The 20992-nt window shown below is 45.8% G+C and overlaps 1 protein-coding gene across 1 annotated transcript; it reads left to right on the top strand.

Moving 5' to 3' along the window:
• Window positions 1-201: 201 nt before the first annotated feature.
• LOC8025186 (zinc finger protein Gfi-1b) lies at window positions 202-20688 on the top strand. The gene is made up of 5 exons (XM_029992158.3): window positions 202-627; window positions 10564-10623; window positions 14253-14403; window positions 17194-17543; window positions 19454-20688. The coding sequence occupies exons 1-5, from the start codon at window positions 492-494 to the stop codon at window positions 19678-19680; spliced, it is 924 nt and encodes a 307-aa protein (XP_029848018.2). The 5' UTR covers window positions 202-491; the 3' UTR covers window positions 19681-20688.
• Window positions 20689-20992: the final 304 nt, after the last annotated feature.

The raw sequence follows: 20992 nt of genomic DNA, 5'->3' as shown, positions 1-20992 counted from the left end.
CCCCCCTTCGTCCCTCTGCACACAAACACGCACTCTCAAACAGAAGAAACACCGCAATGAGCGCGGCCAGCACAGGTAGGTACGCACATCCGCGCCACCATCTGCTGCCCCCCCGCAGCACAACGGGCACCCACCAAGTTGGTCGAGGCGGAGGCTCCTCCGACTCTTCCCCACCCGCACCCTCTCGCCCCTCATGCGTCTGTGCGTTCCACAACAGCGGCGGCGCGACATCGCACGAACGATGACGGTGGGGGCCTGTCGCGGGCTGCTCGGATGCGCCCTCCATGCTGTAGCGGGACTCGAAGCGGCGACAGCGATAGGAGGCAGCGGGGGAGGGAAGAAGGCGAAATCGGGCAGGCTGTGGCCGCCCCCCCTCCTCTTGGGCAACAAGCGTCGCTGCCGCCTCCGCAGTAGGTCCTCGACGTCGGCCGACGGACGCGCCGCGTTCAGTGCTCGTGCGCCAGTGCAGCCGTGATTGGGGAGCAGCCAGGATGCCCCGGTCGTTCCTCGTGCGCCGTTGCGGGACCTACTCCCGCTGGAGCGCGGCCGTGAGGGGTGCGCTGGCCGCCGACAACGAAGACGCGGGAGGGCAGCGGACCCACCGCCTTCACTGCGTCGGGGAAAGAGGTGAGCTGCGAGAGTCATTACTATTGATACGAGTTTTATAGAGTGTAAGTTTCGGTGTGACAGCACCGAGAGGGCGTGGCTGTTCCCGGGTACTTAATAAGAAAATTAATTCATGGTTATCATAATCAATCATTTTTTACATAATGTGATTCCTTTAAAAGAAGCTAAGTTTATTTCTTCGAGTGACCTCCACGTATATGCCGTCTTGAGTATGATTTTTTCATTAAATGGTAAACATTAGGTGGCTTTTTTTATTTAAAACTTAGTATATCCTTTAAATTGATTGCCGTCCATTCTGCACTTGCAGTGTGGCCCAACAAACTGTCGATAAATAAGTTAAGTAACAGATATTAGTTAATTTGCGTATTGTGATCATGCTAGTCATCCTTCCATCCTGCAAGCCGCCTAAACACACCATAAAACGGCTTCCAGTTAATTGTCACCATTTTTGCTTCGCAAAACATATGTTTCAATTGAAACACTCAGCCTGTGAAATTGTTTACCTTTCGTGGTTTTTACCCCTCCCTGCCACACGGGAAAATTCATGTCAGTACCATCGAAGGATATTTCTGTTATCGGCGAATCAGCTCGCCGATCGCTCAAATGTCGATAATGCAATCAATGGAAAAGTGCAAGCGAGCCGGACAAGAATGACGAAAATAATCCCTGGAGAAGGGGAACAAGAGGGACAAAGGACAAACACAAATCTCCAAACACAGTTACGTGACCGTTGCACGACCGGTCGCGCAGCAGTTATTTAGCTGTGTTTGGAGATAAGTGTTTGTCTTTGTTCCCCTTGTTCTTTTTCTTCCGGGATTATTTTCTCTCCAACGTCATTCGATGAAACTGACATCTCATAAACCAATCTCACCAAGCGTTCGGCGCATGCGTGACGCCGCCATAATTTTAGTTCATAGGAGGCAGTTCGCAGTGCTCATGCCGTCTCAAAACCGTTTTAGCAAAAACAGTCGCGAACTGTTTGAACAGAAATGTTAAAACAGTCCGCGACAAAGGAAAACAATATCGCCGAAGCTTCCTGACGATATATGTGAGCTCAGGAAGCAGTATTTTCATATAGTAACGAACGTCAATTGATAATTTGAAAATAGCTGCCCGCTTACAGCGCCAAAAACTTTGGAACTTCGCTCTTAAAAGCTTGAAAACGATTGCAAAATTAGGCTTAACAGTGCACGAAAGAGTCATCAGAAGTTTGCGAAATCAACGTATCCGTTACAAAGTGCGAGCTGAAGGTCCGGCGGTGCCATTTTTAGCCTGCTATGGAGAGCATATTGATTTCCTTCTTCTTGTGGCAGCTATACAAGCTTTTCTTTTCGCGGACATTTATTGGACGTCTGAAATCTAAAAGAATAGGACTTCCACTTTCTCATAAATTTAACTCCCGCAGCCATTGGCGACTCAGTGCGCTGGCACGAGTCACAACGCAGTTCTTCCTTCCGTCAACAGCTATAGAACTATGTTGAAATGCGGCAAGCCGGTTTCCTTTCAACCAGATTGGGGACGCTAGCATCTTTTCCCGCAAACGCAGAAGCCTTTTTTGTGTGCAAAAGTTCAATAGACTACTTAAAAAAATCCCTGCATTTAACACAGCGCGCGTTACTTTATGGATCCCCTTTGGCCATGAAGCGGAGTGGAATGGTTTCGATTTCGATTGACAAATTACAGTGCATCTCAGCACAGAATTGAAATAAAGTTTCCTAATCACCCTCGTGGAGCCCCCGTTCAGACACGGACCTCCAGCGACCGTAAGGACTTGTCTTGACTTACCGAGGAGTAGGAGTAAGGCTTGCCGCGTCTCATACCTTTCTGACGACCCGGTTACCATAAACTCCAGAGTGCAGCGTGACCATCCCTGGTCAGAAATTATATAAGAAGCCTAGGAGATTGAGAAGATGGAGCAGGTTGATTGGCCCAGTGCATATTTTTCTTCATTAGTTTGTTCGCACACAAACTCTGGTACGATGGGAGCCCCACCCCCCCCCCTCCCCCCCCCCCCCCCCAAAAACAAAAAACAAAAAAACAACGGTCCCCAGCATTATATTTGTATTGATATGCAAACCCAGAATTGTAAAGAAGATCACAAATTCTAAAAGGCACGCGTTGTATTTGATTGTGTCGGGATGTCGTGAACTGAAATTGGCAAATTGAAACCGAAACGATGACCAAAAGGTACCCAAGATGCGTTGCGCAGCACTACACCTCCAAGATTGTTTCTATTTCGCGAGAGATCTATTGCTCCCGCTGTCGATTGAGCACCAAAATAGCGACGCCCACAGCCAGATTGGAGAATGAAGCATCGATAGTCTAAGTCAGGGTTGTCCAAGTTTCTTTGTTAAGGGGGCGGATCAGGGATCTGTCGCAGGTGTCGAGGGCCGGAAATGAAGCAAGTAACCGCAAGTGAGGAAAAACTAAATAACTAATCCTAAATAAGTAAATAATTCCAAAACTGCAAGTTATCGCAAAAAAAAGGAGAGACGAGTGTATGCTGGATGAAAACAACTTTATTTTTTATATAATATTGAGCTAAATCTAAATTATGACATTGCACAATATGGTGACCCTGAGAACTCACCAGACATGAATTAAAGTGCGAATAAACTTTGTCACGTTCCAACAGTGCAGAAGATTAATTAGAATGATATAACATATACTGACAATCTGCAATAGATACGATACAGGACACTAGGCACGATATGCGTGGTAACGTACAAGAAGTTCGAGATACGAATTTGCACATATGTGAAACAGGGAACTAAACATGGTAATGCAGCTGGAAAAACAATGTCGAGTGAATAATATAACAAGAGGACGCTCCTTCAATAAACTGCTTTCTGTCTTTTTTCTCGCTTTTTTGGTACTTCGCGAGCCTGGATTTTATTGGAAGGACCGCGGCCTGCCGCGAGCCGGTAGGAAGACCTCCGCGGACCGGATTTGGCCCGCGGTCGAGAGTTTAGAAACCCCTTTCTAAGCCACTCAGTGGCTCTATAGGGTAGATCTCGGGGAATTTGCTGGAACCACCTTTTATGGCAAAGGAATGGTTTTACAAATGGTGGATGCACGTGGTGGTTTGGCACGTGGAGCGATGAAAAAAAGAAAGACACGATATCGGCTGAGAGCGAAAATTGTCGCAACCCCAACAAATTGCGTTAATTGGTATTCACTGGGCGCCATAATTAAAAGCAGCGTTCACAGCGGATGCTAAGAACGATACCGCACTTATCTTCTAAGAAGATTTACAGTCCTAGTGGTATAAGGTGTAAGTTGCGGAAGCGGTGTGGACGCTCATTGTAAGTTTGCGCTTAGCAGCAAGAGTTAACTATTGTTACCAAGTTATCATAGCAAACAACTTTAAGATATGTCACGTTCAAAAATGAACCTATCGTTACCGAGGATGAGATCAGAACGCAGTCTCCTGGTGCGAGTGCCCTTTACAATCGAAGGCCTTTCTGCAGTGAAGTTCCGTCCACACAGCATCGTCTTACTATAGGTGCGATGACACGTCCAGATAGAACGGCGAGTTAAGTCCGATTCGCATGATGCGATTTTACTTGCAATTTCGCAGTTGTGAGGTTGCCCGTGCGACAAAAAACCTGGGGGAAGCTTGGTGTCCGATGTCGTAGCTCTGAATTCACAAGCCAAATCGCACTATGTGAACCGGTCTTTAGGCGCTAGGTGAACATGGGAGGTAAAGTAGATATGTAAAAGATTTTGTTCCTTTTAAAGAAGGTAAATTGTTGCACTAATATGTACTAAATGACTCCAACGATTTCCGTTGACAACCCTTTCCAGCGCTTGATCGTGACTGGTAGTGAGCGAAGTTCACTGCTAGAGTGTCAATTGCTGTTGCAATCTGCATTATGAGACAGCAAAGCTCATTGCTAGTTCTAACTGCTGTACCAGTCTGCGTACTTGGACAGCCAAGTTCACTGCTAGTTCTATTTGCTGATTTAGTCTGTGTACTTAGAGACTAAATAGACAGACTGGGCCAGCAGTTAGAACTATGCAATATACTGTAAAAGTACGCAGACTGAAACAGCAGACTAGCAGTAAACATTGCTGTTTCGTTACACGGAACCAAATGTTCGCGCTGTTCATTGCAATGCCAGAGGAAAGCGAGCGAACATTAGTTGCGACCTTCCTTTTGACTGGCATGTAGAGGCCCTCAAATGCTCTACAAAAACAACCCTAGAAGTGCATGATTTTCCAACAAATAAAAAGTCGTCAAAACGCTAAAAAAAAAAAAAAAAAAAAAATCAACGCAAAAAACGATTTTTTTTTTTTTTTTTTTAGTTTTGTCATAGTGTTTTGCAAGTGTAGTCCATCCTCTGCACAGGTCCACGTGCTCGAACTTCTGAGGTTCTTTGCCCTCGGATAACCGGGGCTTTCCGTTTCTAGTTCAACAAAATAGCGTCAAGAGGTCGTTATTCCTTCTATGCAAGTACATGTCCCACTTTCCGGAGACAAACAGGCGTGGACAGCCATCAGCAAGGAAATAAACTCACAGACACGTGCCGTTTGCGCGTCCCCCTTATATACCAGTTTTCTCCCGCAGCTAACCATGCATCAAAGAGATTATGCATCGATTGGACAACTCAAGTATAGCTTGTTCTTAAAGATAATAATTTATACAATAAAGCTGTACTCTGAAGACACTAGACGTACCCTAAAATGAATGATGTGTCACCACATAATATTAAAGTTGAAGTATGAAAATGAAAAGTTTCACCAAAATGCAACGCAAATTTTTGATTGATATCGCGAATTTGCATTGACGTAATTGTCGAAGTTTGCGACCGATAACAGTCAATCTATGTTTCCTTCTCAAGTGCATGGTATATTTCTTCGAATAACATAATAATAACAATATTAATAGTGTTTATTTCCACCATAAGGGGATGGTGGCGATCAGGAAATAACGCTGTGAGGAACAGCTTGACGGGTTCCTGACCGCCTTCAGCAGCAGCAACAGAGTGAGGAAATAATAGAGCAATCAAAAGACAAACACAAATGTACAGAAAATGATCGCCGTCACAACATTATAAGCTCAAGACTTTAGATAATTATAGTGTTAACATATTGGGCATGACGGGAAAAAATAATAAGCTCATGGTATTAAGAACTAAGCACAAAGTAAAGAGAGTAACTATACTAATCATCAGTGAAATAAAGGGTGATTTCACTTCACTCAACGATAACTTATGCCAATAAATACTTTTAGCTATAAATACAGATTCAATAATTTAAGAGCAGCTTATTTCAGCGTTTGTGTACATTGTTTGTTCTCGGTGTGATCACCTCCCAACATTCAGCTCCGCGGGTAGGGTAAGTGTGAATGCGGAAGTATTTCGCAAATATGGGAGTCCGATCCCACAGCCTGGCTTTTTCTCCTCTCGACAAGTGAGCTTTTAGTATATAGAATGTCATTGTGCTCTTTTGTTGTATTTTGTCTTGTATTTGGGAGTTTTAGAATAGGAAGCACTCACGCTTTGGGTCCCCAAACAGCTTGGCGCATCGCATAGCGCACGCGCCAAACTTCCGCGGTTGTGCAATGCAAATCCTTAAGGTGTTTGGGGGAAACGAAGGGTAGGTGCCCTCTATGCTGAAATTTTCTATTCCCTTTCTGATTGGCAGCACGTGACCAAGCATCCACATACCCGGTTCAGCTAACCGGGAATTGCAAGAACAAGCATCCCATAGAAACTGAAAAAAAAAAAAATATATTTTTATAGTTCTCTTCAAATGCGGGGGATACCTTGGTATTTGTATACTCTACAAAAATTATAAAGTGCCGTACATTTCACAAAAATTAAGCGAGTTCACTTTCCCGAAGAACGCGGTGACATCCTATCAAAGCGAACAATAAAAAGATCCCAGCGGATAACAACAGCCCTTTATACAATTAGAAATTAGCGAGAGAGAGATAAAAATAACGAGAGAAAGGAAGAGAGAGAGAGAGAGAAAACAACAAAGAAAGGGGAAGAGAGAGCAAACGTCTTCATTGATTTATTTTCATCCGCTACCCTGACTGCAGGTCACGTGTAGAGTTGGGAAGATTGAAAAAACGAAAAACTTCAAGGGTGCAGGGGCAACGAGCGAACGAATCCCTGCATCGGTCTAATCGTTTACAGAGCATCGTCATTTGTGCAGATTCTGTCATTGTTTGCCGTGATTTGCTGTCTTTGTATTCTCCTGGAAAACAAAACAAAACAAAAAAATAACAAACTTGCAGACCTTTTCTTAGAGTATTATTGACAGCTCAAGAAACGCAAAACGCCGCGAATCCCAAGCAGCTCATAGTTCCAGCGCAGTCTATCAGACTGCAGAATTTTCCAATAAAAACGCCAAAGGAATAAACTACGAAGCATAAACTCAATCAAACCACGCTCTGCGTTTTTTAAAGGGACGCTGACACACCCTAAATATATTTGTTTATGTTTTGCCAGGCGATCTATTATGGTGTCAGAAGACTACTAATTCAATATTTTGCTACAGCGTCCCTCGTATGCTTAATAATAAAAAGAAAGAAAAGAAAAAAAGAAAGAAACGCAACTGTTGGAAACCGAAACCAGAACTGGACTGGGGAGGTTGAAGGAATATTCGCGTCTCCAGCTAGACGCTCGCCCTCCCGTGGCGGAAACGGGAAGCGCTCTAGTGAGGGTCCCCCGATTCTCCTGCTCGGCGGGCACGGCGGAACGACTCGCGATCATGGCTCGCTAAATGTCATTTCCGAATGCGAACAACAACCTTCACTGTCCCAACGTGGTGCTGCAGCCGGTGTAAGATTGTACCTTACTGGAGAGTTTTAATATTGCGTGTAGAAGCAAACGCAAGCACTGCGCGTTTGCGTATGGCTGGCGTGCTCCACGTTGCGCGTGCGCGTCGTTGCCATGCTCCGGTCCAAGACCGTAATTTTGGGCTCCGCGTACGCGCAGCGTGGAGCACGCAAAGCTAACGTAGACACACAGCGCTTGCGTTCGCGTCTGTATATGGAATACGAAAACTTACTACTGCTTTACCGGCTTCCAACGCCAACGAAACGTGCTGCAGTGAGCAGACGCGCAAGCAGGTAGACGTTCCTTTGAAGTGGAAAGGCTGAGATTGGCAAGACGATGGCGAGTAAATACGAAAGTAAATAAATGTTAAAGAAGAGTAGTAGTTAAAAAAAATAATCCGTTTTTGCTTCTTTGTTTTCCGGAGGGGGGGGGGGGGGGGGAAGGGGGAGGGGGAGGGGAGGGGAGGGGGGGGGGGGGGCGTCTGGAAGGATTCGCGGTGACTTTGGAAGTTTTACCAATTGTCAAAAGTCGCTACTTTGATAGCACCCTCAATTAATCTGATTTTACATGAATTTCTCACGTTAGCTAGAATGTTGTCATCGATTTTAGACTTTATTTATCTTATAACTTGGCACCAGTGATGATATATAGTTCATTTTAGATTGTCAGACTTGTTAGCGCGTTTGTAAATAGTTCATAAGCAAATTATTTTAGAGCTTGAAAAATTGCATATTAAAATATTTTAATTTTAATATTTATATTATTATTACTACAAATCGCGGCAATGTATGCTCCCAATTAACGCGACTATCACAAAAATGCGCCATTTAACCAGAATAGTCTTTCCTGAAAGGTATCATTTTATTTTATTTTTATTACATGAAAACCTCTAACATCATTATAAGATGGACAAACTGTCAAACACTGAATGCAAAATAAACTCATATGCGTCACGCCGTTGCTTTAAAAACACGCACACTTCAGCTGCCTCACTCGGAGTCCGTCTTTGAATTTTTCTAGTGAGAACAGCGTTTCTTATTTCAGACGTTTTGTGAGCATAATGTATAAATTGGATTTATTCTGTTATTCTTGTATCGGGAAAAATGTTTAGGTGATTAATCACCTAAATACCTGAAAAGCCTTTAAAAGGCCCGCAGTTCATTAGTCTATATGACAATTATCTGAGCGAAAAAACGCAGCAAGAACGCACAAATATCAGCACTGATTTTTTCAACAAATAATAATATTCTATGCTACCTCTAAGGTGTATCAAAGACCCTGTCTTTAAAAGGACAAAAGCTTCTGCGAACAACTTCTTTAGCTAAATAATTGCGGTGCGAGTCACATCTTGAGTTATGAAAAAATCTGAAATTAGGACCTATACTGAGAAATTAAATCCAAAATAAAGGTTAGTTTCGGTTTTGTTCCGGAATTAAGACGTACTTTACGACCGAAATATTACGTGAAATTCCGTTTTCCTTGTCAGGATAAAGAGGTGACCTGCGCTCATAACACCCTAGCTTCCTAGTATTATTACACTAGACAGGCTCAGCGGCGGCACGCATCTCCGACCCTCACCAAACCCGCCATTTAAAAAAAAAAAAAAAACGAGTGGCGCCACCTATAGTGAATTGTAGTCACGAATAGAGGTGGAAAACGTTACGGGAAGTCACGTGGCTGTGCTAGCTTTTTTCTTCTTCTTCTTTTCAACAACGTATTTGTATTATTTTAGAAGCCACAAACACTGGTTATATTTTTTGTCTATTTTTAGCATTGAGTATGTGCCTTCGATGACTCACAACCTTGATCATCTTTGGGGGTTGTGTCTGAACCAAAAAATACGGCACGTGACCACGGAGAAGGGAGTGAGCGTTACTCAAACTGGCCAGTTCTCGATCGGCGGTTTTGGGGCAGAAAGAAAACGAATTTCGTGCAGCAAATTGTGTGCTGAGTAGTTGGGCTCCCCTATGTCATGTTCAAATAAAAAAAACTTGGCGGGCATAAATACTCTGTCAGTGTCCCTTTAAGCTGGCAGTGAGTATGGGGATACCGCAAAAGACAGGCATAAAACATCTACGCGCAGATGAATCGCGTTCATAAGTAGGGTTCCGTGTTTTGAATATTGACGTTTCTTGAAACTGTGGACTGTCTTTTTTCCTGTTTTTTTTTTTCTCTTAAGATTTGATGTGTTTCAAGTTTGGTACCAGACAAAAAAAAAAAAAAAAGGATTGGTGTTTATCGGGGTGGAGTTCCGAGGTACCCAAACGCCAGGTAACACGAGCGTGGGTCGAATAGTTAGAAAACACCCATGTACTAATGAGGGAATGATACGAGATAAGGGCTATGGTTTTGAAGAACGAAGCAGCCTCGGAGGCAGCTCAACAACTACTGCAATCGTCAATAAAAAAAAAATTATGCTTTGCGAAGTTATTTTTTATTCAAAAGCTGCTCCCATTCAGGGTTTTCGGTACTTACAGAAAACACGGAACCTATTGTTATAAGCTCTTTACTGCTCTATGTACTTGCGCTACATGTGCCCCTGCTTGAGGACGGTTGCTGTTCAATAAAACGGTATCAAAGGGTGTGGAGCTCACACTCGTCGAGAAGCATGCAGTTTATACAAAAAACAGTCCATATCTAGAAGCCTTTGTGTTTGCATTATAGTTTTATGTTTATAAGTTTTTTTTGGAGGACGTATACAAAGTACCTTACAGAGTGCACGAGAGGGGATGACAAAGTCACCGAGAAAAAGATTACGCGAAAATAATGTGGGCCTTTTAAACCAAGCACTCAGGTGTCGAAAATAATAACAACAAACAACAACAAATGTCTAGGCACAAAAAAAAAAAGTAAAGTTGTTTGGTTTCGGAGGCAGTCCCATTTCTATAAATTATATTAAAAATGCGTTTTGTGTTTAGCGCTCGGGATTGGCGACGCTAAAGTTATAAAACAAATAGAAAAGTTCAGAACATGAGCACTCTAAACTGATTTTTTAAGTATATCTTAGTAGGCTTTTTTTGTGCTTTTTTGTGACCCATTGAAAATAGCATGTTTTTGTTAGCGTCATTCGACGCACTATAAATTGCTCCTTCAAACGGTGGTTGATTCCGATTCAGAACTCTAGATACGTTTTTTTTGGTTTCAGGTGGGGGCCCCCTAATGAGGTTCCCCTCGGTCGACTGGACGGCTTTGCGCAGCGACGAGGGTGAGCGACCTTTCCTTTTCCTTTTAAGTTAAACACTCTTTGGTTATATTCCGTTCAGCCTTAAGCTGAGACTACAAGCCCGCCGGACCAATCAGCCGCCCTCTTATCACCTGACCCCACTCTCCGCGCGTGGGTATGGCCGGGAGCGTGTTGACGTGGCGAAAGGGAGGCGTAGACTTTTCCAACTAAGCCGCAGCTTCCGCCGCAGTCTCAGCCTAGGGGTGAACTGAGTAAAGGTGTTCGGCATTTCGTGTACCCCAGACCAAAGTGAAGCCTGGATAAAAGCGTGGGCGAGAGGCTCGACACTGATTGGTTGACAGGTGGGAGAGGAGGAGTGAGCTGCTCAACGCTGGTTGGTTATTGGGGAGGCCGATCGACCAGGGGTAGAGTAAGAAGGAGCGGTAGGCGAGGAGGCGAGGTAGGAGATTTCAGACTTGGGTCATCTCATGAGCTCCACTAGAATTGCCGGGAACTGTATTCACTGAAAAAAGAACAAGGTATAACCTCCTTTGACTTCCAGACGGTTAGCGACCTCTTGTAAAACGTTCTTGTTACGCACTCCTCTGGCTCACCATTCCGGTGGTAGCGCGGACATGTATTGCAGATATTGTGCCAAAAAATAATGCTTCAATCCTGATAGATCCTGCTGATGAGGTTGAGTTACTGCATTAACGGGCAGGTTAAAAAGAGCGAAACACGGGACGCACTCAGTTGGTGTTTATTTCCTATTTAGTTATTGTTTTCATTTATTCAGATACCTACAAAATCACAAGCCATCAGAGTAAAAAAAAAAGGAGGGGGGAAGGGGAGGGAAATGAATTTAGGAGTGGAAGTAGAATAGTTTTTCAAAACCGAGAAATATAACATACAGACTACCACCAAACTTGTCTAATGTTTTCAATTCCTATCATAATAATTAAGAGGCTGTTCTAAAAAAAAAAAGAAATCACAAAATCACTTTTTGAGCGGTGTTTTATTTTCATGCAAAGCCGAACGCAAATTTTTATTTTAATAATACTTTGCGTGATTTGTGCAGAAAATTTCTTGACCAAAGACACATGGTTGTTTGGATTGGAGTCCTGGACAAGCGCTGGCGCAACCCTCGTGTCTAATGTATGTTCAGAGAAGGCGCCCAAACAAAGGCGAACTCGGACAGTTGAGGCGGCAACTACTACCGAATAGATCGCACGTTTGAGAGGGTTTGATTACGAATTCACGCCCATTTGTAGCGTCCCGAATGCAAGGCACTTCTGAGCTGCATTGGTCAGGAAGCCAGCATCTCTTAAGTCTGACCTTAAGATTAGAAGATTGTCGATACAAAAAGTGATCAATCTGCTAATGATGTGTATTTAGGAAAATGGAAGTTGTTGAAGGCACTAGCTTTACAGGGACGACCAACCTCAGGAGTTGCGGAAGTACGAAATGTGTAGGTCGGTCAGACCGTATATAGCCGCTAAAAAACCTAAAAAAAATTGAAAGCCGTTTAGAACTCCCTGTAACGCCAAATTAGAGCGCAGCTCTTGGGAAGGAGAAGGGAAAGGCATTGAGGGGGGGGGGGTTGCGTGACCTCGGCGGGGGGGGGGGGGTCACGTGACCTCGGGGAGGGGGGGGGCACGTGATTCCGAGGAGGGGGGGTCACGTGACCTCGGGGAGGGGGGTCTGACCTGGGGGGGGGTGGGGGTCAGGTGACCTCAGGGAGGGGGGGTCACGTGACCTCGGGGAGGGGTCACCGAAGGTACCCGAGGTCTTCCCGAAGCAACCCGAGGTCTTACCGAAGGAACCCGAGGTCCTCCCGAGGTCCTCCCGAAGGAACCCAAGGTCCTCCCGAGGTCCTTGGGGGGGGGGCGGGGGGGGTAGGGGGGGGGGGGGCTCGCGGTTACACCGACGCCGACGCCGCTCAAGCCGGAAACGGGCGCTTAAGAGTTGCGCTCTAAAAAAAACAAAAAAAAAAAAACAACCGGTGTAAGGGATTGAACACGGGTTGCCGGCGAGGAAGCCGAGTTCGTTGCTGATTGAGCTACGGACCAGGATGCAGGAGCGGAAGGAGCTGAAGGAGGTGGTCTGAGAAAGCGCGCGGGGTGGAGATGAACGGAAAGAGCACGGAAGATAAGAGCAGAAACAGGTGGTGTAGAAAGAGCACGGACGCTCTACCATTTGGGTATACAGTTTCGATTTGCTACCTGCCGCTCCAAAACGGGCTATTCTATATATTTACCTATAACGCCATGTGTAGCCAAGAGATGAAAAAAAACTTATTCGTGCCACTTTTTGGCACAAAAAAAAAAAATATATATATATATATATTTTGTGTATGCGCTTTCTGTTTTTTTTTTTCCACAGGGACACATGGTTTGTCATTTCTACGTTTCTATAGGACGTGGCTAGAGCCCTGCGCGAAAAACACTTAGATCATCCGCATTCGAATTGCATCCGCAAAATTCGGAACCACATCGGACCCGGAATCCGCGGATTAATTTTACGTCGTGAAATTAAGCATGAATATATATATATATATATATATATATATATATAAGTTATCTGAATGGTATCCGATAAGCCGTGTGCTTACTTTTGTACAAGAAATTTTTCGAGTCAGAATCTGATAAAACTCGTTTTATCATATGCTCTGCTTTATCGTATTTATAATATAAGTGATCATCCTTCGAGAGACACTTTGCATCGGTGGAAAGATGATCGCAGTTATAAGATCGTCTTGGGAGTTGGCGACAACATGTCCAGAATATGCGCTAACAAAGAAATGCTTTTTTTTTTTTTTTGCTTTGTAAAACTCACATCATGCAGACACATTTTATAAACATAAATATTAACAAAGAACATTCCGTCATCTCACTTAGGCCAAACACTAAAATCAATGGGAGAGGGAAATTGGTCAGTCACCGCAGCAAAGTACTCGGTTATATTGTGTTAGTACACCACTGAGAAAATATCAATATTCAATAATGTCAGCACCTCCTATCGATTTCAGCTTTAAACACGAACCCTCAAGAACCGCATACATAGGAACAACATACCAACTGTGAAAAGCAGAAAAACGAAGAAAAAAAAAACGAACACGCACGTAACGTTTTATTTGTCTAGGTTGCTTTGTAGAAGAAACAAAATCGCGTCACCATGGGTCGATTCAGAGTTGTTTGTCTCCCTTAAATTAAGACCCAGTAATGATGACTCTTTCCTCTGGTACATTTGATGCCGGGTGGCATACACGAAGGGCGCTAGAAGAGGGAGGTACGGAAACTCGTGCTGGAGGATGTTTCTGTATCACTCACCTAATCACTCTACTCTCTACGGTCGCACACGTTTATGAGCCACCTCGGCAAACATGTAGATACGACCCCCCGGATATCCGCATCCGATCCGCATTCGCAGCTCCTGGCATCCGCATCCAATCCGCAATCCGCCAATTCGAATTCAATTTTATCCGCATCCGCTAGTTGACTGGGGATATCCGCCGGTTATCCGCCTAAATGCAGGGCTCTAGACATGTGGTACGTGTCACGTCAACTCGTGCTACCCAACAAGTATACGCTCATCATCAGAAACAAAAACAAAGGCGGAGTTTGCAACAGCACAATTTTGTTCGAGTTTTACATGGCTATGTGGGTTTGCAGATATCTCCCGCAGTCCCAGTCAGAGTCCTGGCCAGCAGGAGAACAGCGCCGGATCCTTGAACGTGCCCACAGACTATTCAATCCAGGCGCTTTTGGGATTGAAAACGGAACCCGAGGACCATCAATGCATTCACTGCCACAGGAGCTTCCCGTGAGTATTTAATGCCATCGAAGCTGCCAACAGCGCAGTGTGATCGAAAGTCTCTCGCGTGTTTGGTAATACAATGGGAAGTGAGTCGGCCCAAATGAGCGTCTCGTGTCTCCGCCTTAGGTGAGCAATTTTATCCACTGTGTGGTATGCCACCGCTAGCCTGGCGTCTTTAACGTGCATCAGGGCGTCAACCGGTAGGAATACGCGACCGCAGGCCATTGCGATGCGCATCCAGATGGAAACGGGCGAGGGTAGGGATTAAACTCCGGTTTCCCCGGGTTCTGCAGTTCAATCTTTCGCTCCACGTCCTCCGAGCCCCGCCGCGTTCGCACACGCGGCCACCGACCCTCCCTTCGCGCTCGAGGCGAGGCCTCGGAATTCACGGATCGGGCGAAGAAATGAGGAAATATATTTACACTATTATCTGAGGTGAGCATAAAAGCTGAAGAACACGGGGAATCGACGTACGTGTCGAAAATGAAAACCGTATCCCTAGGGGCCGCACCCAAATACTAATTGCGAGCGTAAAAAACAAACAAAGTAATCGCGGAGCCACGGAGGCAGATCCTACGTACCAGTCAATGGCAGTCGAAGAAATTCTCGGGGCACGGTGTGCGTCGGCCATATTTTTAAAGCTGAGCAGCCAACGAGATTGCGGCACGAGGCAACCAGAACGCCGAAGGACGAATCACTGAGCGAGAAGCGTGATCGCGATAAGGCCATACGCCCTGCCTTTCTGAAGGCCTGAGTGACTATAGACCTTTGGAAGTGCGGCCTCTGGACGCCGCCATCCTGCTGTTGGTGTGGGCATATCGCCAGATAGTCAAGGATTGCTGAGGCCGAGGGTACGTTTCAGCAACGCTAGCCTATCGGACAACCTGCCCACACCAGCAGCAAGATGGCGGCGCCCGGAGACTGTACTTGCAAACGTCTATATACACCGTTCCAGTGCTTATCACCCGGTTGAAACGTCGCATTCGTCACTGGGCTAGATGTTGCCGCAAGCGCAGAGTAAACGAAATTTCGCCGCCGAAAAGACCCGCAACGTATGCTGAGATCGCGGTCTATACAGTCTAATGAGGAGAGCAAGTCGTCTGCTTCTTTTCCAGGGGCTGTGGTTACGTCGCCGAGCTCTGCTTGGCTCTGCTTGAAGGATAGTGGGTAGACTTCATGGCAGCTTGCTTTGAGGTCTACTCACTCTCCTTCAGTCAGAGTAAATCAGAACTCTGCGCGGCTCTGACGTCACAATAACCCCTGCAAAAGAACCAGACGACTTGCTCTCCGCATAGAGAGAGATGGTGTACATTCCTTTTCATTTCGAGTCGCACCCCCCCGGCCGACGCTTCCATCCTATGGAGCAAATGAAGCAGGGTCAAAAATGCATCATCATGGCGCTCGTTGTTTTTGTGGGTTCGCTAACGCCAACTAAACTTGCGCAGAAAACAAAAAGCGCTAGATCGGGGTGCATTTTTTGTGCGTCATTGGTTTAGTCGTGGCGATCGCAAACGAACAAGGGCGATGAGCACCGGACGATGCATTCTTGTGCGCCACCTTATTGTCTTCCTCAGATTGTCAGCTGCGGTCCGACTAAAAGTGAAACGGAACACCCGAAATACGGTCACGGGAATAGAGTGTTTTAGGGAACCGTTTTTGCATATCCGATGCGGTACGATGTGCCCTCCGGTGTGCACTGCGCATGTTCGAGTCTTCCGCAGTAGCATATGCGCAGTGGGCAACGGAAAGCCCATCGTATTGTATCGAATGTGTAAAAACTGGTTCCTACAACTTTCTAATGTCTGTGCAGAGCGAAAGACGGTTGAGCCGATCGATGTTTTCTCTCCAGTATACGCCTTCCCTCAGTGGCTCCTAGGCGCCCACGGACAGCCAAAGAAACGAAGGGTGTGGCGAATCCCCAACATCTTATCGCTCGTCAGCCTATGATATCGTGCACTTTAAAAAATGTCTGTGCGTCTACTTTCACGCACAACACTCGTAGAGCCAACCAGCGCAACTTACAGAGGCAGCTCAGCGAATGACGATGCGGAAACATATGTTTAGACCAAAAATGCAGTCTGAGTTGTGATATTAAGCAATGCAAAACGTCACGCTCGCATTGCTTAATATCACAACCCAGACTGCGTTTTTTGGTCTAAACATATGTTTCGGCATTGTCATTCGCTGAGCTGCCTCCGTAAGTTGCGCCGATTTGCTTTTGGAGTGTTGTGCGTGGATGTAGACGCACAAACGTTTTTAGAGTGTGGCGTTAGGCGATAAGGAACACCGGAGGACCAATCGCGAGGCGAGATAAGAGAACATAATCCACGCAGAGCGGTTTCTCGCGCTGTCAATCACATATGCGGAGACCGAGTCGTCTACTTTTTTGGGAAGAAGTTGCGGTGACGTCAGAACAAAGCCGAGCTCCGACTGGCTTCGATCGAAAGGACAGTGGGTGAACCCCGACGCTAGATGCCTCAAGGTCTATCCACTATTTTTGCTTCCCATCGGCCCATAAGAGCTCGGCGTTTCGACATCATCGCGACTCCTGTGAAAGAAGCGGACGAACTTGCGCTCCGTATATTCCCGGCCGAGGCGCCCCGCAATCGGACGGAGGATAATTTGCGGAAAAGGGTTCCGCGTCACTGAGATTTCGGTCGCACCTCGAAAAGATCCCGAGTTGGTCGAAATTAATGCCCTGTTCTGCTCCGCCGAGGCGTGCCAGTTTCTCTTCGTTGGTAATTTTGGGTTTGACGCGCGTAATTCCCTCAAATTAGCCCCTTCTCGGATACGCAGTACCGGCGGTGCCCGGGACTTCCATTCGCGGAGGTGCAGCAGCGGCTCTCAGGCCGCGCGCCGTCCCGCGAGTGACTCCACATTGGCTGCCGGGCCCGAGGCGCCGGCCCCGTGTCGCTCGCACTATCCCGCCGCCTTCTCCGACCCGGTGCTGTCGCGGCAGCCGCGGTCCCTCCACCCGAGCCCCAGGACGTTCGAGTGCAAGCAGTGCGGCAAGCGGTTCAAGCGCTCCTCGACGCTGTCTACTCACCTGCTCATTCACTCGGACACCCGGCCCTACCCGTGCGAGTACTGTGGGAAGCGCTTCCACCAGAAGTCGGACATGAAGAAGCACACCTACATACACACCGGTGAGTGGGGACTCCGTCGTCATGCTGCTGCACCGTAAAGCCTTGGTCAGACTGCGAATGGATCGTAAGAAGGACGGCCTGCAGGCAGTACGGAGTTTTAGGAAACTGTTTTTGCACGTCCGATATGGAATGATGGAACCTCCGGTGCAGACTGCGCGTATGGTTGTCTTCTGCTGTAGCGCAAGCGCAGTGCCTACCGGAGGGCTCATCGTACCGCCTCGGATGCGCAAGAACGGTTCCCTAAAACTCCCTGCTGTCTTGAGGCGTGCTTCCACATTGGTAATGAAACGAAGAAAAATTAGTTTGCAAAGATGTTCGAAGCATATTGAAAGAAACATATTTCGAAACTTGTCTGAGGCGGATCCTCAGATATTTGTCTCATCATGTTCTTTAGCGAACATCGTGTCGTTTTTATGATATGTGACTGCAGTTTAAGAAATCTGGAGCTCATAATCCCTCGCGAAACGACCGCAAAAAAAAAAAAAAGGGCTAGCGTTGTGCCATTTAGCGTGGCGCTTTACAGTGTTCAATGTTCTTTTATTTATTTATTTATTTATTAGGGTTACCTTTTAGAAATTAAAAGGCATTATTGCGAGTATAGGATGCTTGTACATTTTTTCTAACGGTACAAATGCAACTTACTTTGGAACGAGCGTGCGCAGGTTTCGGTTTAATGATAATATAAAGGAGAAACAAATAATCAGAAAAACCTAAAAAAGTGAACCTAAAAAAAAAAAATGTTGAGTAGATGATAGAAAAACAGTGCGGTATACGTCATGTGCACAATCTCATATTTGCCCGCCGTAAAAGGGTAGAAGAAAAAGAATGTTTGAGGACTTCCGTTGTCCACAAATATTATCGAGCCACTTTAAAGTGGTCTAGCTTCTGAATGCGAAGTGGGGAGGCAGCATACACTGGGATTTGTCCATTCAATCTGAGACTCTGTGATAGTTTTAATCGCGGGAATGACCCTCTGTGAATTAAGAGTGTTAAGTCATAGTTGATTTTAAATTAGACTAACACACCATCCAAAGGTATAGTTAATCGACAAAATCCAGTTGATCAATAAGATAGACGAGACAAAATAGGCCTAAGAGGGATCCCATGAGATGCTGGCGTTCTCTAAAATTGGTATAATACATGTCAAGTATAGTGTCCAGTCGACGACGGACACTACACGATACATGGCACAGTATAAAAGACCTGTAAAATGCGGGGCACAGAATGGAGGTGCTTATAAAAGGCAACACGCAATGTGCAAAACCTGTAAAAGACAGACCACAGTATGAAGGGTCTTGTAAAACAAAGCACAGAGTATGAGTGATTTGTAAAACATAGAACAGTGTGAAGGGCATGTAGAAAATTGGCACAGTATTAAGGTCTTGTAAAAATATGGCATAATGTGAAGGGCTAGGATGAGACGGGGCACAATATTAAGGACAGACATTGTAACCCATGTCCATCCTTAAGCAGCTGGCCTGCCTACTTGCTTTATCTTCAAGTATTAAGGACCTGTGCAATGCAGGGCGTATTATGAAGGACATGTAAGTTGCGGGGCACAGTGTAAAGGGGAATATAAAAGAGAGGACACAGGACGCTCCTACAGTCCCGCCCTCAAGAAACTCCGTAAGCTTCACCCTTCAATTCCTGGAGAAAAATAAAATACATTATATTCTCGTGTCACAGAATTAAACTCCGCAAAACATTATATGACCTAACCACACACAGCTGTATGAACCTAACGTTGTAAATTTTTCAGAATAGTCACATCAACGGTTTCTAACACCTGCCACTGGTGTCGGAGAGGGCGGTCATTCTCCCGCGATTCTTACGCCACAACAAACAACAATCCAGTTTATTCTGTTTTGAGACTCGAGTTGCTTATTTCTTATGGCTTCTTTCTTCCACAGGTGAAAAACCTCACAAGTGCAAAGTGTGCGGCAAGGCCTTCAGCCAGTCCTCCAACCTGATCACCCATAGCCGAAAACACACGGGATTCAAGCCTTTCGCCTGTGACGTCTGCGGAAGAGCCTTCCAGAGAAAAGTGGACCTGCGAAGGCATCGAGAAACACAGCATCAAGGCTTCGGCATTTTAACTGACGACGTCATTATACATCCAGAACAAAGGCTTATCTGATTTTCGCACTCAGATGAAATATAACAGCAAAAAACGAACAATCCGCGTAGACAATGAGTTAAGTGAAGTCTACGGAGAGGGAGCGTGCGGGCACCATTCACATTGCTTGTCATCTTCAAGCCGCAGCCACACTCCGCAGACATCATGCAGGAGACACGGTGCTCACTGCAGTCATGATAACATAATTAGCTACAGACAAACTTCACGCATGTTCGGTGCATGTTTGCTTGGAACATGTCTCAAGACATTGTTGGTGTGACCAATGTGTACAAGGAACAAACACGCCACAGACTGTGTATGCGGACTGCCTCTTTTTTATGATGTGTTACCAGTGCGTCTCGGCTTTGTATATTCAGACCGGAATAACGGGCAATCAACCGAATACAGGTTCCGAGGTCACGAATATGAACCTGAAGATATATTGTCATCAAAATATCTTGACGTCATATTGGGGTGAAGATTTTGACGAGCCTGCTTAGTTTAAATTTAGAGATTATGGGCAACAACCCTGATGAAAAAACCAAGGACTGTACAATACGAAATAAGTCCGCCCAAAATTAAACAAACCACGTGTGACAACTACGCACAGTAAAGCCGGGGTCGTCACTGCTTATACATCATACAAAAGACAGTCTGTATACAGATTCGAATGCGAGTCACCGCGAGACCGCGAGATCCCTGCTTCGAACGCCGCATGGCAATGCGTTCGAGAGACACTCGTCGCACGGCGTTCGAACCACGGATATTCCGGTGATTCGTGTTTGCAGACTGGTTCTCGCATGATTTATGAGCAGTGTGTCCCCGGCTGAAGGCGTGTTCTAGTCTACAGGGACCTTACGTGATGCGAATTTATGCATCGATTATACAGTTTTTGTCTGTTTATTAGAAATTACATTAATAGCAATTTCGTATGTGTTCAATGTACCGCTTCTTTGGTTAAGTTGCAAATTTTACACCTTGCATTGCATTGTCCTAATCGCGCAACGATAATAAACCGATTTTGATTTTGTTACTGTCGATTTCAGTCATTTTCTCAGGTTGCTTTTACATGTAAACCGCTTGAAACGTTTAACCACTTGCAACGCGCCATCGTTGGCAACGCGATAAAGGGGCATTCGTTGTAGATGTAAAGCGAGTTTCACATGCAGCGATTTTGGCCGTAGAGCGCCGCGATTTCTGCCGTCGCGGCGCTCTGGCCAACAGCAGCGGCTGAGCGGCGCGGTTCTACCGGGTTGGAACCTTTTCGTCGCGGCAGAGCGGCAGCTTCCGCGCTGTCCATCTCACAGCATGCGGGAAATCACGTGACAGGAGG

The sequence above is a fragment of the Ixodes scapularis genome, unplaced genomic scaffold (assembly GCF_016920785.2).
Source record: "Ixodes scapularis isolate PalLabHiFi unplaced genomic scaffold, ASM1692078v2 PGA_scaffold3__209_contigs__length_174095766, whole genome shotgun sequence".
Taxonomy (NCBI): domain Eukaryota; kingdom Metazoa; phylum Arthropoda; class Arachnida; order Ixodida; family Ixodidae; genus Ixodes; species Ixodes scapularis.
This window is presented reverse-complemented; position numbering and strand designations above follow the sequence as displayed.